This window comes from Doryrhamphus excisus, linkage group LG9 (assembly GCF_037039965.1).
Source record: "Doryrhamphus excisus strain RoL-2023G ecotype Guam linkage group LG9, RoL_Dexc_Guam_v1.1, whole genome shotgun sequence".
Lineage (NCBI taxonomy): Eukaryota > Metazoa > Chordata > Actinopteri > Syngnathiformes > Syngnathidae > Doryrhamphus > Doryrhamphus excisus.
Window position 1 is genome coordinate 11,056,391 of NC_136365.1, and position 22,951 is coordinate 11,079,341.

Sequence of the window (22,951 nt, forward strand, 5' to 3'; positions counted from 1 at the left end):
TGCTATGCAGAGGCACATTCACTGCTGCTTGGCAGCTGTCAGTGCATGCCCATAACAAGTGCAGCATAAAGGCACGGTGTGGCATGCATTAGCGGATTTATCCTACCGAGCTAGCAGCTGCAGGGCGGCCCTGTTGGGGCTGGCAGCAAAGTCCAGTCCCTAAAAGCTGGACTTCTGGATGTCAACAGAAAACAACAAAAATATCATAATAACAAAAAAGACATAAAGGTTAACAAAGAATCAAATTAAATTGCATGTCATTTTTAAATTGTAAAACAACTTTACAACAATTTTTTTTTGTTTTTTTTAAGCATCACTGGAGAAATTGGTGACATTGACATGAAGAGCTGCAGGCACTTTGTGTGAAACAGCGGTTCCCCAATGGCGGCTGGGGTTTCTTTGGGCCCAGAAGAGGGACGGGGCTGTTGGGGCTCGCTGAGGTAAGCTGCCTGATCAATGAAAAGCATGCTAAGGCCTTGGATGGCTCATCATCTTGCATGAAACCAGTCTCTGCCATTAGTTGCTATGCCGCAGCGAAAGAGGTCGTGGTCGGTGCTGCTCGTGTGTGTATTGCTGCATTTGTGTGTGTGTTTTCAGAGCTAAATGAGTGTTAGGTGTCGCCCGGGGAAATGGATGGCCCTCACACTCACACCCTAATGGCTCACATGCTTCGTTTAACAGGCTCAAATCATTCAATTAATGGTAGGTATCTGATTACACCTCGTGTGTGTTGCACAATGTGTGTGCGTGTGTATAGAGCATGATTCATAGGTGCTATGTAGCGTTTAGCACATGTAATAGGATGCTCACATGATTCACATGAATCACTTCTTGTCCCCTAAGGAAGCACTACATCAAATATGGTATAACACACACACACACACACACACACACACATATCTATGTAGAGCGGCCAGACAGGCAGCTTATCTGAAAATATCAAATAAAAAATGATAAACCAGCACTGATTTGGGCGTGTCTCACATTTCCTTTGTAGAAATAAGCCAACCACCGTACTTTGTCATGTAAGACAAACTAACATTACATTAATGATTTATCCATGATCCCATTAATGATCAATGATCCCATTAATCTGCAACTATTCATCACTTTTAGGTAAAAATGTGAATATTGTTTGTGCTTTGGCCTAAACTCAGCAGCTTTCACTTCGGACAAATAATCATATAAAATTCAAGTCAATCATTTAACAAGAAAACTCATAAAGCAGTTGTACAAGAATAAAGGGGAAATATTATGGGAATAAAGTCATCATTAAGAGAAGAAAATAGACAGGAAGTAAGTGCTTAAAAATACTTTTTTTTTTTCATTTCTATGCATCATAACTCTGCTCCGAATTGTAACATTTTCAAGAAAATCACACACACTGGTTTAGGCCTCAATACAGAAACAGATACAGAGGATCAAACCTGCAACCAACAGGTTGCATGGTGACCACTCTACCAGCTGAGCCATGACCCCCCCCCCCATCCCCGCCGCCATTTCACACAGCTAAAGTCAAAATATGAAGCGAGACAAATGGTTATTCTGACAAATAAACAAAGCAAAATTAAGTTAGAGATATATATATTTACGCTGCACGGCAGTCGAGTGGTTAGCACGCAGGCCTCACAGCTAGGAGACACGACTTCAATTCCACCATCTCTGTGTGGAGTTTGCATGTTCTCCCCGTGCATGTGTGGGTTTTCTCCGGGTACTCCGGTTTCCTCCCCCATTCCAAAAACATGCCAGGTTAATTGGTGACTCCAAATTGTCCATAGGTATGAATGTGAGTGTGAATGGTTGTTTGTCTATATGTGCCCTGTGATTGGCTGGCCACACCTCTTGCCCAAAGACAGCTGGGATAGGCTCTAGTAAGGATAAGCAGTAGAAAATGAATGAATGAATGTTGGAGGAAAAGTGGTAATATTATTACACACTTCAAGTCTTTGTGCCGGGTTTTGTTGGACATTAGTTTGGGGTCATGGAATGTGGAAATAGCTGTATAATTATATAATAATTAATTAAATAATAATTATCTGCTGTATAAGGACAGTTCCCTTTAAGAAATAACAGCCCTGTCTTTTTCACCGACTCAAGTGTGTGTGATCCCTTGTCATGTCTTTTTTATTGTGCCAAATTCCTTCTAACTTCCATTTCTTCCCATGGATGAACCTTACAGCTTTGCACTTTGATGACTTTCAAACATTCACCTGGAAGGATTGTTCCTTTATTCCCTTGTGTAAACACTATGCAGGGGGCTACTACATAAATGCTGACATCTTTGCCGGGTTGATTTCCATGCAGCACACGTCTGGTGACATAAAACTGCTTTGTTCAAATGTTTGAAGGAAAGCCACACCTCTCTGTACCACCTTCTCCCCGAGCATATACCACTCTGCCTTCTCCCTGCACTCCTTTTGCCCGCTTTGATGTCTTCTGTCTGCTCGACAAAAAGCCGTATGTCGCCCATGAACATCAAGTTTACATGCGAGGCTAATCATCAGGCGTTGTTATCTTTCCTTTGATCTTTGCAAGCTTGTTGCCATGATGCTAACATACTCGCATGTCATTCATAACGACCGAGGTCACAACCGGTCGTGTGGGCTCCTACGGCTGGTCCACCAGCCAAAGAACAGAGAAACACAGATGTGCTGATTTTGCAGCTGTAGAGCAGCCTTGTCTGAAACGTTTGAGATTTCTTGTTTCGGTTTGTTGAGTCGAACACACTTTTGTGTGTTTTCTGTGATTTCATGAATACATTGTCTGGAAGACGTTAGAAAGAACAGTGCTGGACTTTGAAGGTATTTGCTCAGTTTTGCTAGCTAAAGATAAAAGCTAAAATAAACACATAGTCTCACAAATACAGACAAAAGTAAGATACTTATACACGCACCCACACAAAAAAGTACTAACGTGACAACTGACAGTTAAGGTGGAAACATCGGGTACGCATATGACAGTTTGCTTTGCAACAAAGGAAAAGCAGAATGTTCCAGATGCCTTGATGCCCCTGCGAACAAACGAAAGCAGAAACACCATGAAGGAAGCGGTTCTAGCAAGGGCAGTGGCGAAAGCTGATTGGTCCTGGACTCCAGCCTTTTACACAATCTTGAGTGTATAAAAGGCAGGGCAGGGAAAGGAAGGGTGCTTTTTTGCAGCTGCACTGTAATAAGACCCGCTTACTTAGACATAGACATAGACATAGACATAGACTCCCTTTATTGTCATTGCACAAAAACACAGTAGTGAAATTGCCAACGAAATGTCGTTGCCTGGCTCCCATATAATAACAGACACAAAAGAAGATAAGTAATAATAAATAATAATAATAATGTGGAGAATAAATAGATAGAATAGACACCAAATATGACCAACATAATGTAAAGTGCAGCGTGAACAGTAAATTGCCCAAATAATTTAAATAATTTAAATAAATAATAATAATGTAAGTAAGGGGGCACATTATTTGGCATTCAGCAGTCTGATGGCCAGGGGGAAGTAGCTGTCTCTGAACCTGGTCGTCCTACAGCGGATGCTGCAGAGCCTTCTCCCCGATGCCAGGCGAGAGAACAGTCCATGCTGGGGGTGTGTGGGGTCAGAGCAGATCCGATGGGCTCTAGATACACACCGGCTGTTAACTGTGTCCTTAATGGGGGGGAGCTGGGTCCCGATGATCTTCTCCGCTGTCCTCACCACTCTCTGCAGTAACGTCCAGTCCGAGGCCTTGCAGCTCCCAGACCAGACGGAGATGCAGTTGGTCAGCAGGCTCTCGATGGTCCCTCTGTAGAAGGTGGTAAGGATAGGAGGGGAGAGGGAGGCTCTTCTCATCCGCCGCAGGAAGTGCAGTCGCTGCTGTGCCTTCTTCGCCAGAGCGGAGGTGTGGAGTGACCAGCCAAGGTTGTCTGTGATGTGCACCCCCAAGTACTTGGTTGTGTTCACAACTTCTACGGCTGTGCCGTTGATGCTGAGTGGAGTGTGGCTGGGTCTGGATCTCCTGAAGTCGACGATGATCTCCTTTGTTTTGTCAACATTCAGGATCAGGTTGTTCGCCTTGCACCAATCCACAAGGTGTCGCACTTCCTCCCTGTAAGCCAGTTCGTTGTTGTCCTGAATGAGGCCCACAACTGTTGTGTCGTCCGCGTACTTCAGGATATGGTTGCTGCTGTACTTGGGGCGACAGTCATGGGTCATTAGGGTAAACAACAGGGGGCTCAGAACACATCCCTGGGGTGAGCCGGTGTTCAGGGAGATGACACTGGATGTAGGCATACAGGGACTGCAGATAAGTCTGGACGTCTGTAGTATGTATTGTTGTCAGGAATAAACAATCTGGTTCTCATTCTATGATTTGGTTCTTTAAGATTCCCTTATCCTCTAATCGAAACCCACTTAGAGTCCTCGGGGGGAAGATTTCTACAACTTTCAAGGAGGAAGGAAGAAAGTCTCGAACCAGGAAGTGCCTAATTGTTCTCGAGTTTTGCCCACACAGGGGCGGTGCCCCTGCTTTTCAATCAGGTTTCCAGTGAATAATGTGAGAAGACTAGAAATAAATGCATTGTGAAATAGAAAAGGTGAGTTGTGGATACCAGCATGTTGTTCATGTTCTGGTAAAACCAGCATATTGGCTTAGTTTGGATAGAAATAAGATATGGTGGTCTACGTTGGGTGTGTGGTGGTCTTAGTCCTTCATGGTCACTGCAGCTACAACTCCACAAACAAAAAAATAAACAGCCATTTGGGGAACGCCACCTGTTGCACAGCCAAAAGCTCATACGTCCGGTTGTAACCTCGACTTAACTTCGCTAGCAAACGTCACGCCAAGCGTAAACACTGGACAAGCCCACAGTTATTGGATCTGTGCTAAGCTACAACCAGTTTTAGTTTTTAGCAATAAACAATGAACCCTGATTACCAATCCAGTATATAATATTAAAAGTTTGACTTTTTATGTTGGAAATTTTTGAAAATAACTGAAAGATAACCATGATATGCAAAATGATGACTCGCTATTATTTATTTCTAGTTTTCTTCCAACTACTAGTCTGTACTGAGCAAGCGTCCAGTTTTGCATGAACACGTTTAGCCCAGTAGAAGTCCTTTCATGTTATCTAGTCCCTTGTGTGGTTATGTATCGCACATCAAGGCCAGCTGCAGTCTCATACCTTCAATTGGGAGCGGAGGGCTTACTTGGCTTAATTAGCCGAAACTTTTGCATCAAATGGCAAACAAAAGGCCAATAATAGCTATTTTCTGTAGTGAAATATGACTGGTCACAGCGGGTAGCAAGTTTATCACATTAAAGAAGCCCTTTGATTGAGCCATTAGTGAGCATGCTAACAGCGGGAGCCTCCCAGGGGGGCTAACGCACATTTTGTCATTGTCTTAGCATAAAAGCGGCGCTTAACTACAGGAAATTAAACCTCGCGCCACAGCACATTTATGTAGATGAGACGGAATTAATGACTCAACACACTAATTGGACCTGGAGGCAGGCGTTACTTGGCTACAACATTCCATATTTCCCTGTGGACAAGCAAAAAGGAGTATAGACCAGATGAATCATGTAGGAAACCATAAGAGTAAAAATAGTCCAAAAAGAATGAGAGCGGCTATTTGTGGCTGGCATGCAGGAAGCCTCACATCCTTATGATCCGATTAGTGAGGATTTATTCCATATGGATGCCAGGAATGGAAGTGAAATGTACGTGAAGGAGGCAGAAAATCAACACGCCCTTGGTTCATCAACAAGTCCACTCCAGTACATACTTGATGAATCATGTGCACTCTGCACCAGTTATTAGCATCAACCTGATCATCGTGACTGACTCCTAAGGGTCAAGATGGCGACACGATTCTCACCTTATCGGACTCAAATCCCAGGAAAATTCTGAAATGCCCAAATATGTCAGGCTTTTGGTATGATTTCAAGAGGAAGAATTCATAACTCCTTGGGGCCGTATGCCTCTGGCAGGGTCCAAGGGGTCGGGCCAGACCAAGAGTGAAGCCACACAAAGAAACCCACCCGTACACCCACCACCTGCGGGGGCAAGCATAAGGGTCACCCAATGTACATTAGGTGGACAGCTTGGAGTTTCGCAGCCAAATCTGCTTCTTGGTTCTTTACTGGTTGGAAAATTTGTGCAAGTTGAGCTATTCCAACTAAACATAAAGTAGTTGGACTCGCCTCGACCCACAAATTGGGTTCAGGAACCATACTTCTCAAGAGGGGCTGGCCCTGTGTGTTGGAGTCATCCGCCATCCAGCATCCGTGCTGGTCAGTCTGTTGTTCTGTTGGGAGACTTCCATGTGGCAAATGGCAGTGTGATTTAGAGGGGCGAGATTGGGAGGAAAGGTCTCTCTGATCTGAACCCGTATGGTGTAACGTTATTGGACTTCTGTGCGAACCATAGTTTGTCCATAAACACCATGTTCGAACATAAGACTTTTCTATTCATTACGGCTGCAAAATAAGCTGCAGTGGAGTCATAGAAAGTGTCATCATTTTGATAAAGAAGGTGAGAAACACTCTTGACCCACGAAGGAACCCATAGCGAAACAGGAAGGTGCTTGCTGCCACGTTGGCTCCTTTGTCAATGATCACGTCTTCAGTAAAGGTAAAAGTAAGCTTAGATGTTCATTTATCCCTTTCATTCATCATTTACATGTATTTATAGGCCATTACAGTTGGTTTCTGCATATAAAACTATGATTGTCAAAGCATAATTATATGTTATGTCTGAACATTTTTGACTTTCTGGAACTAATGCATCGGATTTACATCATATCTTTTGGGAAAAAACGGTTTTGGTCAGCGTACGTTCCGTTTAGAGTGGACCTTCTGGAGTGAAGCAGATTTCTACCAGTCTACAAAGGAGTGACAGCATGTACTATTTTTTTTTAATCCGACATCTTTGCCAGATCGCTACCACTCTACAAGGTAAATAATAATAATACATTTTATTTGTATAGCGCTTTTCAAAATACTCAAAGACACTTTGCAGAAAATGGAGTTGAATAAAAACAAGTAAACATAGTAAAAGATACGTTACAATACAACATTCATTCGTTTATACACAGTTAAAACATGAGTAAAAGCGGGGCGGGGCACAGGTAGTGACAGCATGTACTATGATTTTTTTAAATAATCCGACATCTTTGCCGGATTGCTACCAGTCTACAAAGTAGTGACAGCATGTACTATGATATTTTTTTTAATCCAATATCTTTGCCAGATTGTTACCACTCTACAAGGTAGTGCTAGCATGTACTATGATTTTTTTTAATAATCCGACATCTTTCCCAGATTGCTACCACCCTACAAGGTCATGCTAGCATGTACTATGATATTTTTTTTTAATCCGACATCTTTGCCAGATTGCTACCAGTCTACAAAGTAGTGACAGCATGTACTATGATATTTTTTTTAATCCAATATCTTTGCCAGATTGTTACCACTCTACAAGGTAGTGCTAGCATGTACTATGTTTTTTTTGATAATCCGACATCTTTGCCGGATTGCTACCACTCTACAAGGCAGTGATAGCATGTACTATGATATTTTTTTGTTAATCCGACCTCTTTGCCAGATTGCTACCAGTCTATAAGGTAGTGCTAGCATGTACTATGTTTTTTTAATCCGACAGCTTTGCCAGAGTGCTACCCCTCTACAAGATAGTGATAGCATGTAGTTTTTTTAAATTTTTTATCTGACATCTTTGCCAGATTGCTTTTTTGGTATGATTTGTTTTTGACAGTCCCTTTTGGAAGGGACTTGTTGAAGCAAGGTAGCACTGTGTTTGGTTTTATTTTGAGGCATCTTCGTCACATGTTATGCTGCAGGTGCTGGTTGGGATTGTGTAAAATGAGCCATCAATGAGAATGAAAGCTTAATTTCCACTTTATGCTCCAAGTGTGAACTGCTGTAAATATTTGCTGATGACTAGAAATGAGCCACAGATAATTCAGTCATCAGGATGTTTGGATCCAAACATGGTGGTGGTAATAATGGTAGTAATGGAGCTCGCAGTGGTATGTTTCTTTAACATACTGTGACTTTAAGCATCACATTAAAGCAGCACAGCCTGGGTGAGGAAGCCCGGCTTCAGGTCACGTTCACGTTGGAGATGTCCGCTCCAAACTAGAAATGAATGAACGAACAAGAAGGAAGGGAGGTGTGCTGGCTTTGCTCCATCAACCCACTTCAGAAAATATCCTCCAAAATATTTACCTGTTGGGTATTAAACACATCATACACTCATGTTTGGTAGGGATGTAACATGTATTCAGTCGGATTTTTACTACCAGTCTACCACATTGCCATAGCATGCTAATTCTTTTTAGATTCCTACCTGTGTACCTGATGCTGCCGGTCTACGAGATTACAATAGCATGTACTATTAGAATAAGCTTTATTGGCCAGGTATGCTTATTGCTCCTGCAATTCAAGTCAGTGGGTGGATGACATTATCTGCAATCATACAAAAAGAGTAGAGGATTTACTGTACATTCAAGTGGTTTATTTCTATTTTGGGGTCAACACTGTCGTGTTCAGGTGTGGATCAGAGTCTCGGCCTGGGGGAAGAAAGTGTTTCTGTGCCTGGAAGTTCTGGCGTACGGTGCTCAGTCGCGCCTACCTGAGGGTGGGAGTTTGAACAGTGTGTGTCCAGGATGTGAGGGAGTGAGGTAGGGGCCTACAGCTATGCACCCTGCCCGCTTCCGGGCCCTGATTCTGACCTTGGGGGGGGCAGCCTGGTCGTCCGGGTGCTGGATGTGATGCCCCACTTCCCCACCTGCTGGTGAGCCGCTGACAGGAGGAAGCTGGCACAGTAAACTGGGATGAAATGACAGCTGAATACATACTTGGAACATTTTCAAGTCATTTGGATGAAGACAGGGTGACACGGTGGTCGAGTGGTTACCGCACAGACCTCACAGCTAGGAGAACAGGGTTCAATTCCACCCTCGGCCATCTCTGTGTGGAATTTGCATGTTCTCCCCGTGCATGCGTGGGTTTTCTCCGGGTACTCCGGTTTCCTCCCACATTCCAAAAACATGCTAGGCTAATTGGCCTCTCCAAATTGTCCATAGGTATGAATGTGAGTGTGAATGGTTGTTTGTCTATATGTGCCCTGTGATTGGCTGGCGACCAGTCCAGGGTGTACCCCACCTCTCGCCCGAAGACAGCTGGGATAGGCTCCAGCACCCCCGCGACCCTCGTGAGGAAAAAGCGGTATGAATGGATGAAGACATGAACGTGTGGATCTGTGGCCCCTGGACATCCTGCATGGAAGTGAGAAGTGAAATGGGACTCTGTGTAGTCTTATATTCCTGATGGCCAGGGGAGTTACGTGTATATATCTTTATTTCACCCTAAGACTTAGATCATGGTGGACCAAGTCTTTGTTTATCTCACGGACAAGCGAGTGCCATCATAAACGTGTGTGGAAAAAACCCAAATATCCTCCTTGAGGGACCCTGACAGCATGGTGCTGAAGTGCTGTGTTGTTTTACTAAGTCTCAGCGTACCGTGGTGTAAAAATGTAGTTGGCCAGATACAAACACACAAGTCCAGACACGTTCACTCAGGCCACGGCTGGCGAGGAAGCTGAATTCAATAATTCAATATATTCATAACACAGCCTCTGTTTATTTATTCCTCATTCAAGAGGGAAAATGAATGTGTGATATCTAGAAGTGCTTGATGTGCTCCACACAATGAGTACTTTAGCCGCACTTTGCAATAATATGAAGAGTGGCTCGCATACAAAGTATGTGGAGGCCAGTTGGAGTGATGTCCTCACTGCCTTCTTCCATCCTCCAATGTATGGCAACCATGTGCATGATATGTCCAGGATGAATTGTACAAGTCTCCCCTGGCCAAGGAACGCCGAGGCTGCTGCCCCTGCCACCCAACCTCAGTCTAAATGAAAATGGAGATTGTAATTTTGGCTCGAGCCCAGGGAGCCGCCCCCAGCGAGAACCAGCTATGCAAAGAACCAAAGAGAAACTTTAAGATGTTCACTTTCATGCATCTCCTCCCCACTGAGCGCAGCACATCCCTGCCAAATATGATATATTTATTACAGTATAAATACGTATATTCCTGCTCTTCGGTATTGTCAGGAATCTCCCAGCAGGATCAAATATGGAGGCAGTCAGGTGAGCACGTTCCTGGCTGATTAATGAAGGGGCCTCCGGCTAGAAGCAGATCCTTTTAACTTTGTTGCTCTTAATGAGGAGAAGGTGTTGTGTTTTGGTGTTGCTGGAAGAAGCCCACAGGAAGCTTGAGCTTTGGGGGCAGAGAATAAAAATGTGAATAAAGGAAGAGAAATCACAAAGGCTTTAAAAGGTAAAGACATAATCCAAGTGACAAGACCACAAATGACCACAAACCGCTTCCTGTCAGCATTCTGCCTGCAGCATCCTCAAATATTCAGGCACTCATTTCATGTGGGGAGCATTTTTGAAGGTTATGTTTTTAACTTGTGTTTGTACCTCAGTGGAACCGTAGAGTTTGACACTTTTGAAGGCGCTGAGGTCCTCTGTTTGCTTGCTAGCAATGGTTCGTACGGGAAAGCCCCATTTGTTTCCAATTCCTCAAGACGCCACCATCAGACACAAGTGATTGGAGTTCCTGATTCCCTACCAGCAAAAGAAATGTATTTTAATCTGTCAACGCCATTTCACACTGAACTGTTTAGTGAACATGGGCCACTATGCAGCTGGACTAGCCCATAAACTTGCTGAAGCCCTACAAGCAAAAGCACTCAACTGTGTAGAGTAGTGTGGAGCGCTAATGGCTAATAGCTGTACCCTACCACAATTATTGGCCACATTCGACTTTACCGATGCTGTAGAAAACGCAAAAATGCTAAAGCTACTTACCATTGAAAGACGTCTTGAAGTAACTTCTTTCTTGAGAAACTTGGGACTGTCCAGTCTCTACTTCAGGATCAGATTCGGGATCCAACACATATGTTAAAAGTCCCCATTTTAAGAAGATACATCAAAGTTTATTATCAACTCGTATACCTTTCACAGCTAGCCGCACAAACCTGAAGTCTTTTTTACACACTCGCGTGTGATCAAGCACAGCAGAGTGGGCGTGCCTGGAGGCGGGCCGTAGGTGGAATACATTAAAACAGACCATTTTGCCGGGAACCATAAAATCCAAAGAAATAAAGCTGAATAGGTGCAGATTCTGGAAGAACTAGAAAGCTTTCTGTGCTGGTTATTGTGTGTAGCTACTCTATAGGAGTCCACAACTCAATACAAAGGGTGGAAAAATGGGCATAATAGGTCCCCTTTAAATAAAGAGTTTGGCTTTTCAAAAGGATATGTGTTGAACAGACATATAACATAACATACACATAATACATATTTGCATCACATACTGAGGATGGATGGATGGACGGACGGATGGACTGATGGATGGACGGATGGACAAACGGACGGATGGATGGATAGACGGATGGATGTCTGGATGGATGAATGGACGTATGGATAGACGGACAGATGGACGGACGGACGGACGGATGGACGGACAGACGGACGGACGGACGGACGGATGGACGGATGGACGGACAGACGGACAGATGGATGGATGGATGGATGGATGGACGTATGGACAAACGGATGGATGGATGGATGTATGGATGAATGAATGGACAGATGGATAGACGGACAGATAGATACTGTGCTTGTAATAAGTAATGTGGAAATTCTTTGTGACTGTTGTGATCGTATTAGATCAGGGGTGGGCAAATATTTTGACTTGTGGGCCGCATTGAGTTAACACAATAATACGGGGGGCCAGAACATATATTTAACACAGACACTATTTTATGCTTGTAATTTTCTTTGAATTATTTGTCTAATTTTATCTGTAAAAGTGTTACACTATCAGTATGTTCTCATGTCCCTTTTTTCAGGAGCACTTTAAACATCAGACCAAATTTTACAGTTTTTTTTTTTGTTTTTTTTTTACTAAATAAGACATCCGACTTGCAAGTCATGTTACCAATTTGTATGTTAAAAGTTGAAATACTTAGAAAGCAACTGGCGGGCCGGATTCAAACTCTTGGCGGGCCGCATGTGGCCCCTGGGCCATAGTTTGCCCACCCCTGTATTAGATTGACTAGCAATTCAATTGCCATTGTTCATTGTTCTCAACACAATGCATCCCGAAACAGTGCAAAATGCACATTCTTTACATTCTTCAACTGGTTTTATTTCATCAGCAATGAATAAATAGTGAGCAGTGATGTGTTCTTGTGACTGATCAGGTATGTTTTTGTCACCTTTACAGCTGCATGAATAGGAACACCGCTTGCGCGTCATTTAACTCATTAGGAAGGCAACACGTGGCTCTTTTGCCGAACGCCTGGAATTGCGTGTCAAAGGAAAATGCTTGAGACAAAACACATCATGATCGTTATCGTGGTGTGTGCCGAGGATGACGACACGATGCAGAAAATGGAAAGCTTTGATTAAAACGGCAGGTGACAGCTCATGACTTATTTAGCGCTGCAGAGCCTGTTGATGCACGTCTCTGCCGTGGCTCTGTCAACCTTCCACCTCCATGACGAGGCTGATACTATCTGCCTTATTTTCCTACTGACAGAGGTGCGTCAGCTCAATAATGAAGTCTATTTCACAGATGGATTGCTTTCATAATATAATGTCAATATGTGTCAATACCTATCATGGCTACCACACCGCACGTCTTCCCTTGGCTTCACCGCTTTCAAATATATTTGATTTCCTAACGATATTTACAGGGTTGTGTTTTTACAAGAAAGACATACACTGCAGTATCCTGGTGAGGAAAACTGCAGGATTTTTATCACAAGGTATGTTTAAAAAATCGAAATACCAGAGCCTTGATGATAGCTTCCCGCTAACATTTTAGATGGAAAGGACATTTTCTGTCATCTGTCGTCCTAATATGAGAGTACATTAACAAGATCATGTCAGACCTGGAAAGCCTGCGCCAAGACCTTTAATTCAAGGTGTGACTCGACGACGTTTGTTAAAAGTAATTTTTTGATGAACTCTGACCTGAGGTACTCCCCTTACGTTCCGAGTGATTCGCTACCAAAACAAACCAGCTCAGTGGCTGTCTTCCTGCCACATGTCCGCCAAATTGGAAATTGTTGAAAATATGAGCAGTTTGGCTGACTGACCTTGCTCTGATCTGAAAAGTTGGAATCTTGTAGAGTGAAAAAGCTGGGAATCCAAAGATGCTACTGGATGAGCAGGCATTCGTAAATCATTTGTTTTAATGATGTTTTAATGTTGGAATGAATCTTGGAGATGTTGTATCAGTGTATTTTTTATGGGAATTTTGTCAGGAATTTTCCGAGCCAAGTTTCCATGCTGTAATGATTTGATTGGGTGAGAAATGTGGAATTTGGAAATGCTTTCTTTTCACTACGTTGGGGATTGTTGGGCGGAAAACTTTGTTTTGACGTAGGAATATTTTCGAGAAATGTGGAGGTCCTAAAATTGCCAAGATCAAAGGAAATTTGTTTTCCTAAAAATGTGGACTTGGGAGAAGCGGGAGTTTTTTGGGGTGTGGAAAATTGTTTACCCCGATGTTGTGAGTGAGCTGCATGTTTTGATGGAACAATGGAGCTTCAGGTGGCGCTGGGATGTCAAACGCAACCCAGCTGTGTGGAGATGGAACAAACTTCCTCTTTTGGACCATCCTGGGTCTTCCCCAATGGAGAACATTTGGGGATGGATTTATTTATGAGTTCCAGACCGTGAAGCCATCTTCAGCACCTGGATAAACATTCCCACTAGCATCCTGGGAAGACTGGCATCAAGCATGTCCAAAGCCGTTTTTTTAGCTCATCGATAAGAAAATGTGGAATTGCGGGAACAGTGGAGATTTTTGCAATGCTGCAATGGGTTAAGAAATGTGAGACCTGTACATTTTGTCTATTCATTTCCAATGACCACTTTGTCACCAAAAATTTTACGTGAAAACGGAAAAAACGGATTATTATCCCCATTGGAATGGGATAAGAAGTGTGGAAGTAACATCAAGCATTCACACAATAACTCATTACAAGTAGACATTCGCTCACTGCCATCTGCTGCTCGTGTGTGTGTGTGTGTGTGTGTGTGTGTGTGTGTGTGTGCGCACCCCTCCCTCTCTGTCTTGACTCCCATTCAGTCTTTCAGCGGCGGGCTTGCAGAGCTCCTGCCTGCATGAGCGCCTAGCCGACTCCAGCTTTGCGGACAAATGATAACGACTTTATCTGCCTGGTCCACATCTTCTGCACCCTGTGAGTGGAGAACAGGTGAGCACACTGCGGCTTCTTCTTTCTTCACTTCCACGCAGTGTGCACTTCTACACTCCTGTATTCCAACATCTGACTCTTTTTAAATAGGACGGTCAGCGAGGGCAAAGAATGGATCTGTGCAATAGGAATTAGCCATCAATGATCACTGTTAAAACTACAAGATCTCAACCAACCTGTTTCATTCAACAGGCAGACCTGTAGCGCAAAGACGGGGAGCAGCAGGAGGAGGTGTTTTGCTTTACCTTCCTGGAAGGTGAGAAAGTCTATTAGCAGCAGATGCTGGATCATCCCAGGGTGACACCCGCTCACGGCAAGGGATGAACAAATGAGGCAGCCTCGATGAGGACCCGGGCGTTCTTTTTTACTCACGCTCCAAAGACTAAAGCTGCCTCGAGGACACACAGCCTGACATCTCGGATTTGAGTTGGACTTTTTTTCCCCTCCGTTGTGACAATGGATGGATTTTAAATGGGAGATTTGGCCAACATTTAAGAGACTAACGCAGTGGATGGAGTTTGTTGCCAAGGAATCATCGGCATTGGAATAAGTCGAATTTTGCCGTCATGGAGGCACACAAAGAAAAGGCAAAACAGACTTTAAAAATATGAACGGGGATTAAAGAGGAATAGGACAATGGATCGGGTTCCTTTGAAGTTGATTGGTTGGAGTTGAAGGTGGACACAAGACAGCATGGACTCACCGCAGAACGGTCCCGAGGCGCGGCCCAGCTTCGCCTCGTTCCAGGAAAGATACAACGCCACGCCGGGCCTCATGCTGCCGTCCTCGCTCGTACCCCCTTTGCCATCCGCTCCCGGCGACACCGTCCCGTCCCTCAACGAGCTGGCCGACCTGGAGCACATGTTGCTGTGGACGCTGCACGAGCCCAGCACCATTGCCCTGACACTCATGTACTGCCTGTCCTTTGTTCTGGGATTTGTGGGTAATCTGATGTCCCTGCGTGTCCTCACTAACAGACGCAGCCGGCGGCTGGCGGGCATCAGCGCCACCCGCAGCCTGCTGGTCAACCTGGCCGTGTGCGACCTGGCCGTGGTGTGCGTGTGCATGCCCATCACGCTGGCCAGTCAGATCTACACCGCCTGGGTCTACGGCGACCTCCTGTGCAGGGCCGTGCCCTTCACACAGGCCGTCTCCGTGTCGGCTAGCGTGCTGACGCTAACCGTCATCAGCGTCAACCGCTACTACAGCGTCCGTTCGCCGCTGAAGGCCCGCTCCATGTTTACACGGCGACGCATTCTGGTGACAGTCGGCGTGGTGTGGGCTGTGTCATCGGTCATGTGCGCCCCCATTGCCGTGATGAACCGACGGCGGGAGATCAGCTTTGGTACGTTCGCCATCTTGGTTTGTCAGGAGGAGTGGCCTAAGCCTCGCCTAAAGCAAGGGTATGTAGCACACAAACATGACGTATGCTTGAGGTCACACTGATGCTGGCAGTAGAGTCCTTACATTTCAGCAAGCATTTTATTAGAGAACTTTAGGAAATAAAGTTGAAAGTACATCACAGTAATCTGTTCCTGTGCTTTTCGGTTCCTGCGTACAGGAACATTTTTTGATGCGACTATGATCACATGAAGCTGTCTGCTTCCACCTGACATGACAGTCATGTCTGATCATTGTATCTCATATCCATGTTGCCAAACTATCTGTAGCAAATCAATAAAGCCACCTCTACTCACTTCGAGATGGCGTACATCAGGGGTTGCCAACCTATGGATCCATCTTTGGGACTTTGCCAACCTCCAGGTTGGGAGATGAACCCCAGTGCCCCAGTCTGGGTTCCTCTGCTTCGGCTGCTTCCTCCGCATAGGTGCAAGAGCATATGGATGGAAGCTGAGATGACTGTAAAGGAGCGCATCCTCACAGCCATAGATGTGATCAGTATTCCTCCAGTAACACTTCAGCTCTTTTGGCGCATTTACCAATTTAGCATATTATCATAGCATCCCGTTGTGATGTGCTTCGTCCACGGCCCAGAGATTTCCATTGCATCTGAGTCGGCATTAATGGAGATTTTATTTTCCTCGTGTGGGGAGGGAGGCTCACTTAATCATGAGTCAGCCATTTGGATTTAGGACAATGCACTTTTTTCTGGAAAAGGTGAAACTTTTTAACAACCTCTCCTCTTACTTTTTAGTTGAAAAGAAGTGACCTCCGTCCTCCTTGGGCTTCAAAGTCAATAAGAACTTGCTATCCTGCAGAATAACAAGAGGCAAAGTGGCTGATTTTCACCAAGCTATTTAGACTACTTAGTCATCATTCACCATATTCCTCAGGCCGTGGCCTCCGTTGCTTCAGCCAAAGTATACGCCAAGGAACAAATACAAGTCGCACTAGACTTTAGAAAGTATTTTCACAAAATTCAAGAGCAAGAAGAGACACTGAATGTGGAAAGTTATTTAATTCAACAACAGACTACATAAATCGATGTCCGCCATGGATGTCCCAGTCCGATCATGTCGATGGATATGGGGCTCGATCACATTGCCTTGATCGGAATGGGACATTATCTCCTGATCAGGGCTGGGATGTATATGCCTATTTACTTGTTGCTTTTTGGTACAGAGTGAGACCTCTTCACTCGGCACACAGAACGCAGAACACGCAGTACAGCCAAGCAGCTTGAAGCTGGACGTGCGACTCTGTCTGTCGTGTGGAGTATTTTCAAGCGGAAGACAAATAACCTTGCAATTGCAAAGTGTGAAATATGCAAATTTGGGATTTCAGGAGGTGGGAAGGGAGAGGCTGCATTTAACACCACAAACCTGATACGGCACCTCAAAAACAAACACCCGACACCATACTACCAGTTAGTTAGTTAGCTACAACCCAGCCTGCAGGACATTTTGAGGTGGAGAGAAACAAATCCCCTGTGACAATGCAAAGGCGCATCACAAGGTCAAGGTAGCACAAATGATAGCAATGAGTGACCTGCCATTGGCCTTTGAGAAAACTGGGATTTCATTTCTGATGCTTATGGAGCACTTAGAACCTTGATATGAGAAGATACTGAGGCTGGCGGGCAACTGCACGGCCACACAGGGAGTTCCATTCCACCTTCTCCAGGTTCTCCGTTTTGTTCCCACTTTCCAAAAACATGCTAGAACTCCAAATTATCCATAGGTATGAATGTGAGTGTGAATGGTTGTTTGTCTATATGTGCCCTGTGATTGGGTGGCTCGCCCGAAGACAGCTGACATAGGCTCCAGCACCCCCGCGACCCTCGTGAGGATAAGTGGTAGAAAATGAATGAATGCCTGCCAGGTATTTTAAGTTGAGGTGATGTATCTTTTTGTAAACAAGGATGTCTTTCTTCGTCCATTATTTAAAAAAAAATGTATGTTAGTAAGTAAGTATCGGATTGGGACTCGGTATCGACCAATACTCAAAAGTAAATGACTGTGACTCTATAAACTTCCAAAACCAGCTCTGTTAAGTCCTCAGGATGTTAGCATATTAGCATGTTTTTTGACGTGTGGTTGCTGTGTGTTTTGAGCCAGGTCTTCATTGTGCCTCCACAGATACAACGTCTTGCTGTTTGCCATGCTCTACTGTTTGCCTGTCACCTTCAACCTCACCATCAGCTTTCTGACGGGCCGGCGCCTGTGGACCGGTAAGAAGACCACTTTTGCCGACCTGGACCCTCGTAGCCAGGCACTGCACGTGTCACGCCTCAAGATGCGGCAGAAGATCGCCAGGATGGTGGTGTGCCTGGTGCTGCTCTTTGCCGCCTCGTGGCTGCCACTCTACTTGGCCGACCTTTGGATCGACCGAGAGCAAAGGCCGCCATCTTGGCTGCTGCAGACGCGTCCGTTCGCCCAATGGTTGGGCCTGACCAACTCCAGCCTCAACCCCATTTGCTACTGCTTCATCGGTGACCTGTACCGCTCGGCTCGGGTGATACGGACGCGCTACTACCAGAAGGTGGCCTCCCTCTTCGGCACCGCTTCCTTCTCCAGCTCAGCGGCGGTGGCATCTCCCGTCAGCGTCATTGTTGAGAACAGCAAAGTGGCCGCCTCAGAGGAAGAGCACATTGCTGCCGCTGTCTCCGCCTCAGTGGCAACCATTCCTTGCTTCCTGAGCTCGACACAAGGTCAAGGACTGGGCCGGAAGAATGCCGACAGCCGCTTCGGATCCGACCACAGCATCTCAGACTGGTGTCGCTCCAGTCCAAGCTTGTGCGACAACAACGCCTTGTTTCCCAGCCAGATACGCATGTTCGATCCCATACCACAGAGGCAAGACTTCCTTCCCGCAAGGAGACACTCGGCAAGCCAGAAGTTTGGCTCGCTCCCTTCAAGCCTGGAAGGAGGGGACGGATGTGGTGCATGCGAGGAGGCATTCGGGAGGCAGACTATCTGAGGTGTACGCTGATAAGAGAGAAATCATCACCGGGAGCTTTTGTTACGACGGCTGGCGCTGGAGTGACACATCCCCAAGATGAGAGAATGGAAGTGGCAACATGAGCAGCATGTGAAAGCCTGAAGCTTATCTGGCGGCTCACAAAGCTTTACCTGAGGCTGATGTTGTGCTTAACCCCCCCTCACACACACATCACTGTTGGCCTCTCGCATGACCCGCCATCCATGCACATGCCATCCAAAGCACAAACGAGACTTTGGGGGAGCTTGATTACCCCCCTGGTGGCGAGGTTTGTTGGCAGGAGCGCCACTTATCAGTGCTAAAGCAGCAGTCGGTCTGTTGTTTTTATTCATCTGCCAGACAACCGCTTGGTTGTACTGGTGGAAAGACTCACATTTCTATTTGCTGGCACACCAAAGGCCAAGCTGCTTTGTTTACAGACACACCCTGGTTGCCAGTTTAATAGTCTACACACTCCGTCTTTACCTGCAAGGCTTCTTACACACACAAACGTCTTGGCACACGCCTCTTACTTCATCAAATCAATCAGGAATCGGGGCGATCCAAAGTACGTTAAAGGACTGCACGTGACCTGTGCTTTTCTAATAGTTTGGCGGGTCCCCTATTGGGCCTGGTGAGTTGTCAGGGGGACTTTAGAGGTGGGGGATTATATGAAATCAAGGTTGGCCGGTCTTCATGTATCTGATGGCAGGTGATATCTATCTGTAGGATGAATCTGCCCCCTGTAGCTGTTCTGACATTGGACTCGGGACCTTTGGAATGGGAGTCCAGAGCGCTGATCGTTGGGTCAAAAGCCCGTACTGTCAACCCAGTGTTCAGCTCAGCTTTTAGGGTGCACACTTGCTGGCATCTGTTACGTTCACCCCCCTCAAACCTCACGCCCACCCAGGACACGGCTTGTACCACGCTGGGCTCCAACACAGGACCTTTTTGGAACTTGGAATCAAGAGCACTGACCGTTGGACCAAAACCTTGACTGTCAACCTAGCATTGAGCGCAGCTCTTAAGGCTGAGGGAGTGAGGTTCCCCAACATGCACCACACTGACCGGCATCCTTTACATCCTTTAGATCTGTAGGAACTAGAGAAGGTGGAATCGAATAACAATATGTCAGCACGACCACAAACCCTGCCGGATAGGCGTGATAGAAACTACTTGGAAAAAGTACATGCAATGACCTGAAGGTGTCATCCTGCCAACAATCACAAACTCTGCTACTGCTGCTAACGTCTTCCTCCCTTCCCTCCTCCTCTCACCTACCTCCTTGTCTACCGCCTTGTCCCTGTTGTGTGTTTATTCTTTTGCATTTCATTAAACACTTCTCTTGGCTCCGCTTTGTTGTCTGTCTGGAATACTTTCCAGCAACACTTCACTTGGGAAGTATCGTCATCTCCTCTCACCCCTTGTTGAAACTTAAAGGAAAAATAAATCAAACACCAAAGTCCGCAGTTTCCTACTTTTTTTCGTATGTGCCACTGTTCTGTCCAACAGACCATGGAGGGATAAAAGCCAGCATGGCAATTTGGCTCCTTTGGAGGTAACTACGGTGGCCTCGGAGTACAGCTGTACGCCAGAAGTACACCACCCACGGGCGGTTGTACCATGCCAATCATTTGGAGTCACGCTACCAACACTAACTGGAAAAGCTGATTGGTCCAAACCGTATCACTTCCTATGGGATTTGGGACCTCCCCCAAATCCATTTGTTTTGCTCTTCTCTGCCATCGTACGAAACAGAGGTGGCACAGCGTCTGTGTATGAGTGTGTTTATCTCATGCTGAGACATATGACCACCTTCCACCTTCTTATTTCACACCCGACTCTGATTTCAGGATGCTGTGTTGCTGTGTGAAAGTGTGCAGTTACGACATAAGCCCACTTAGCGAGGTCCGGTGTATGCTGACGTCTTCCTGCCTTGATGAGCATTACTCCCTTCTGTATTCTTCTCCTTCTCGTAACACTTACTGACTGCAACAAGTCTGTGAAAACCAAGCAAAGCATTTTTCCAGGCAGAAGTCAGCTCAGCAATATTGTCGGGTAGCAGAAAGGTTTTCTGCAGTGAACACCTCCGACCTTTTACTTTTCCCTCCCTGTTGTGTTGAGAGTAATGGTCACTGTCAGACAATTTGTCCAAAGCTGACATTTTTCCACGTCCTTGTTCAGTCTTCAGAGTGCCGTGATAGAGGTGGGACGGTCGGACGGTGCCTGTGTGAAAGGGCATTCCGCTCTATTGTGTTTGCTATTTTTTGCAAACACAATTCCAACGGTTTGGAATCGCTGTGGGAAAGTGCTCACGGTGGCGGCAATATCTTGTTTGCTGGGTTGTGTGGAACAGACGGAAGCAGATAAACGTCAGCTTTGGGACGGAGGAGGCTATTTCATAGTTGCAGAAATTTTCTTGAAATGTGACCTGAAGAGAAATGAACTGGATGCGATTACAGAAACATCAGGACGTGAAACCACACCCCCTCCTTCCTGCAGCACAGCTGACCTTGGCGACCCCGTCCAATCAGCAGTGTTCCTCTTCAAGGAAGAAGGAGCTGAAGTCTTTCACGTCTGTTTTAGTTCCCTCAAGCCCTGATTGAATCTTAACAGCGTTCGAGCGCCGCCATAAAAAGATTTTCATTCCTTCATCACGCCAAACTAATTGGGGGCGGGAGAGACGGTCGGCTTGCGGGCTCATCAGCGAGCACACGGACCTTATGCTTGATGATCAGTTGTTTGTGGTGATGAGACGGTCACATGACACACGAAGGAGTCTTCAGCTTGGTCAGATTGTGACTGGTTGGGGGCGTTTCTCTTCTACGCACGCTTCCTTCGCTCATCACGGACCGAGAGGTGTCACACTGGGTTCAGTGGATTTCCTCTTCATTTCATTGTCACCGCCCTTTATGTGCGAGGACCATGGAAGACCAGAGGGCAGGACTAATGGAACGCAGCATGCCCAATATGTGGTCTGCTGGTGGTGGTCCACAGGAGAGGTCTTTACTGATTACTGAAGAAGGTTCCTATAGGAACAATTACACTTACGAACAACAGTGCGGCACCAATGTAATTAGTCGGATGCTTGCTGCCGACTCTCATTGACAGTCTGCACCAAACCCTCCGCAGCCCTTAAGTGGACTTGGCGGGTGTGCAAGCATTACATAAAAGTGCAGAAAGCAGGATGGAAGTGGTCAGCAAGGCGAACGCTGCATCAGCATAAACAAGCGTAACACTCTCTTCACACTGCCAGGGAGTCTCTTTGGCCTGGACGTAGGAGATAAGCTTTTTTAACTTTAGTTTTTTATTATAATGATTGAAATGATGTGTGTGTGTGTGTGTGTGTGTGTGTGTGTGTGAATGAGGAAACCAAACATGCCATCAAATGCGTTCCATGCCGATGGGCTCCGTTTGTCTGAAGACCAGAGGGTCTGCAAGTGCATGTTGCCCTCATCACCGATCTCCGATAGCCAATATCCAAATCAAGTCAAGCAGAAAGAAACTCTTTTTTTTCTTGTTTTGCTTCCTGACCCGATGCCAAAGGAGGAGAGCAGAGAAATTGGCTCAGCCTGTCCCTAATAAAAGTCTCATGAAGACTAATGAGGCCTAGAAATAGACTGCTTCCTGTGTTCCATTGAGAAGAAAAGAGTAGATTGAGGAATATAAAAGCCATGCTGTCGCATCTCTAATAGTCAACATTTGTCCTGGAAAAAAGATGTCAGGTACGCTCAGAAGTACACATTTTATTTCCTGGATGGACTGGGTGGATGATCCTCTGGGAATGTCAATGGATGGGAGGTACCTTGGTTATGTTTGTCATGGACCCATCTGAACATCGGTAGTGCATTGTTAGAGGCGATTGAGGGCGTGGTCAAGATTTATGTAAGTGTTGCCTCACACTGCATCCTGGGTTGGGGACAAAGGTGGTCGTGGGGGGTGTCAAATGAAACCAAACAGACCCCAGCTCATATGAATGTGAAACGCGATGAAAGCCATAATAATGTTGGCACCTGAATTGCATCTAAATGGAAACAGGACCAAATTTCACATCCATAAAAAGGTTTGACTGTGTAAACAACCTAGGACACGCTGGAGGGATTATGTCTCACAGCTGGCCTGGGGACGCCTTAGAGTCCTCCTGATGGAGCTAGAGGAGGTGGGCGGGGACCGGGAAGTCTGGACTTTCCTACTGGGACTGCTGCCCCTGCGACCCAGATAAGCGGAGTAGAATGGAATGGAATAAAATCTTCTTTTCTTAG

The 22,951-nt window shown here is 45.7% G+C and overlaps 1 protein-coding gene across 2 annotated transcripts; it reads left to right on the forward strand.

Annotated features, from left to right (window-relative positions):
• The first annotated feature begins 350 nt into the window (after nt 1-350).
• LOC131101443 (neuropeptide Y receptor type 2-like) lies at nt 351-20,348 on the forward strand. Of its 2 annotated transcripts, none has more exons than XM_078793392.1 (3): nt 351-702; nt 14,502-15,712; nt 17,849-20,348. In XM_078793392.1, exons 2-3 carry the CDS (start codon nt 15,003-15,005, stop codon nt 18,687-18,689), a joined length of 1,551 nt encoding a protein of 516 aa, XP_078649518.1. In that variant the 5' UTR covers nt 351-702; nt 14,502-15,002; the 3' UTR covers nt 18,690-20,348. The 2 variants fall into 2 exon arrangements, with proteins under 2 accessions (XP_078649518.1, XP_078649517.1); XM_078793391.1 differs by lacking the exon at nt 351-702 and adding an exon at nt 13,491-14,309.
• The last annotated feature ends 2,603 nt before the right edge of the window (nt 20,349-22,951 follow it).

Bases quoted from the DNA above. Each gene is read 5' to 3' on its own strand.
- LOC131101443 (XM_078793392.1), top strand. From the start codon at position 15,003: ATGGACTCACCGCAGAACGGTCCCGAGGCGCGGCCCAGCTTCGCCTCG. The intron at 15,713-17,848 runs GTATGTAGCACA...GTGCCTCCACAG, and splicing joins AAGCCTCGCCTAAAGCAAGG to ATACAACGTCTTGCTGTTTG.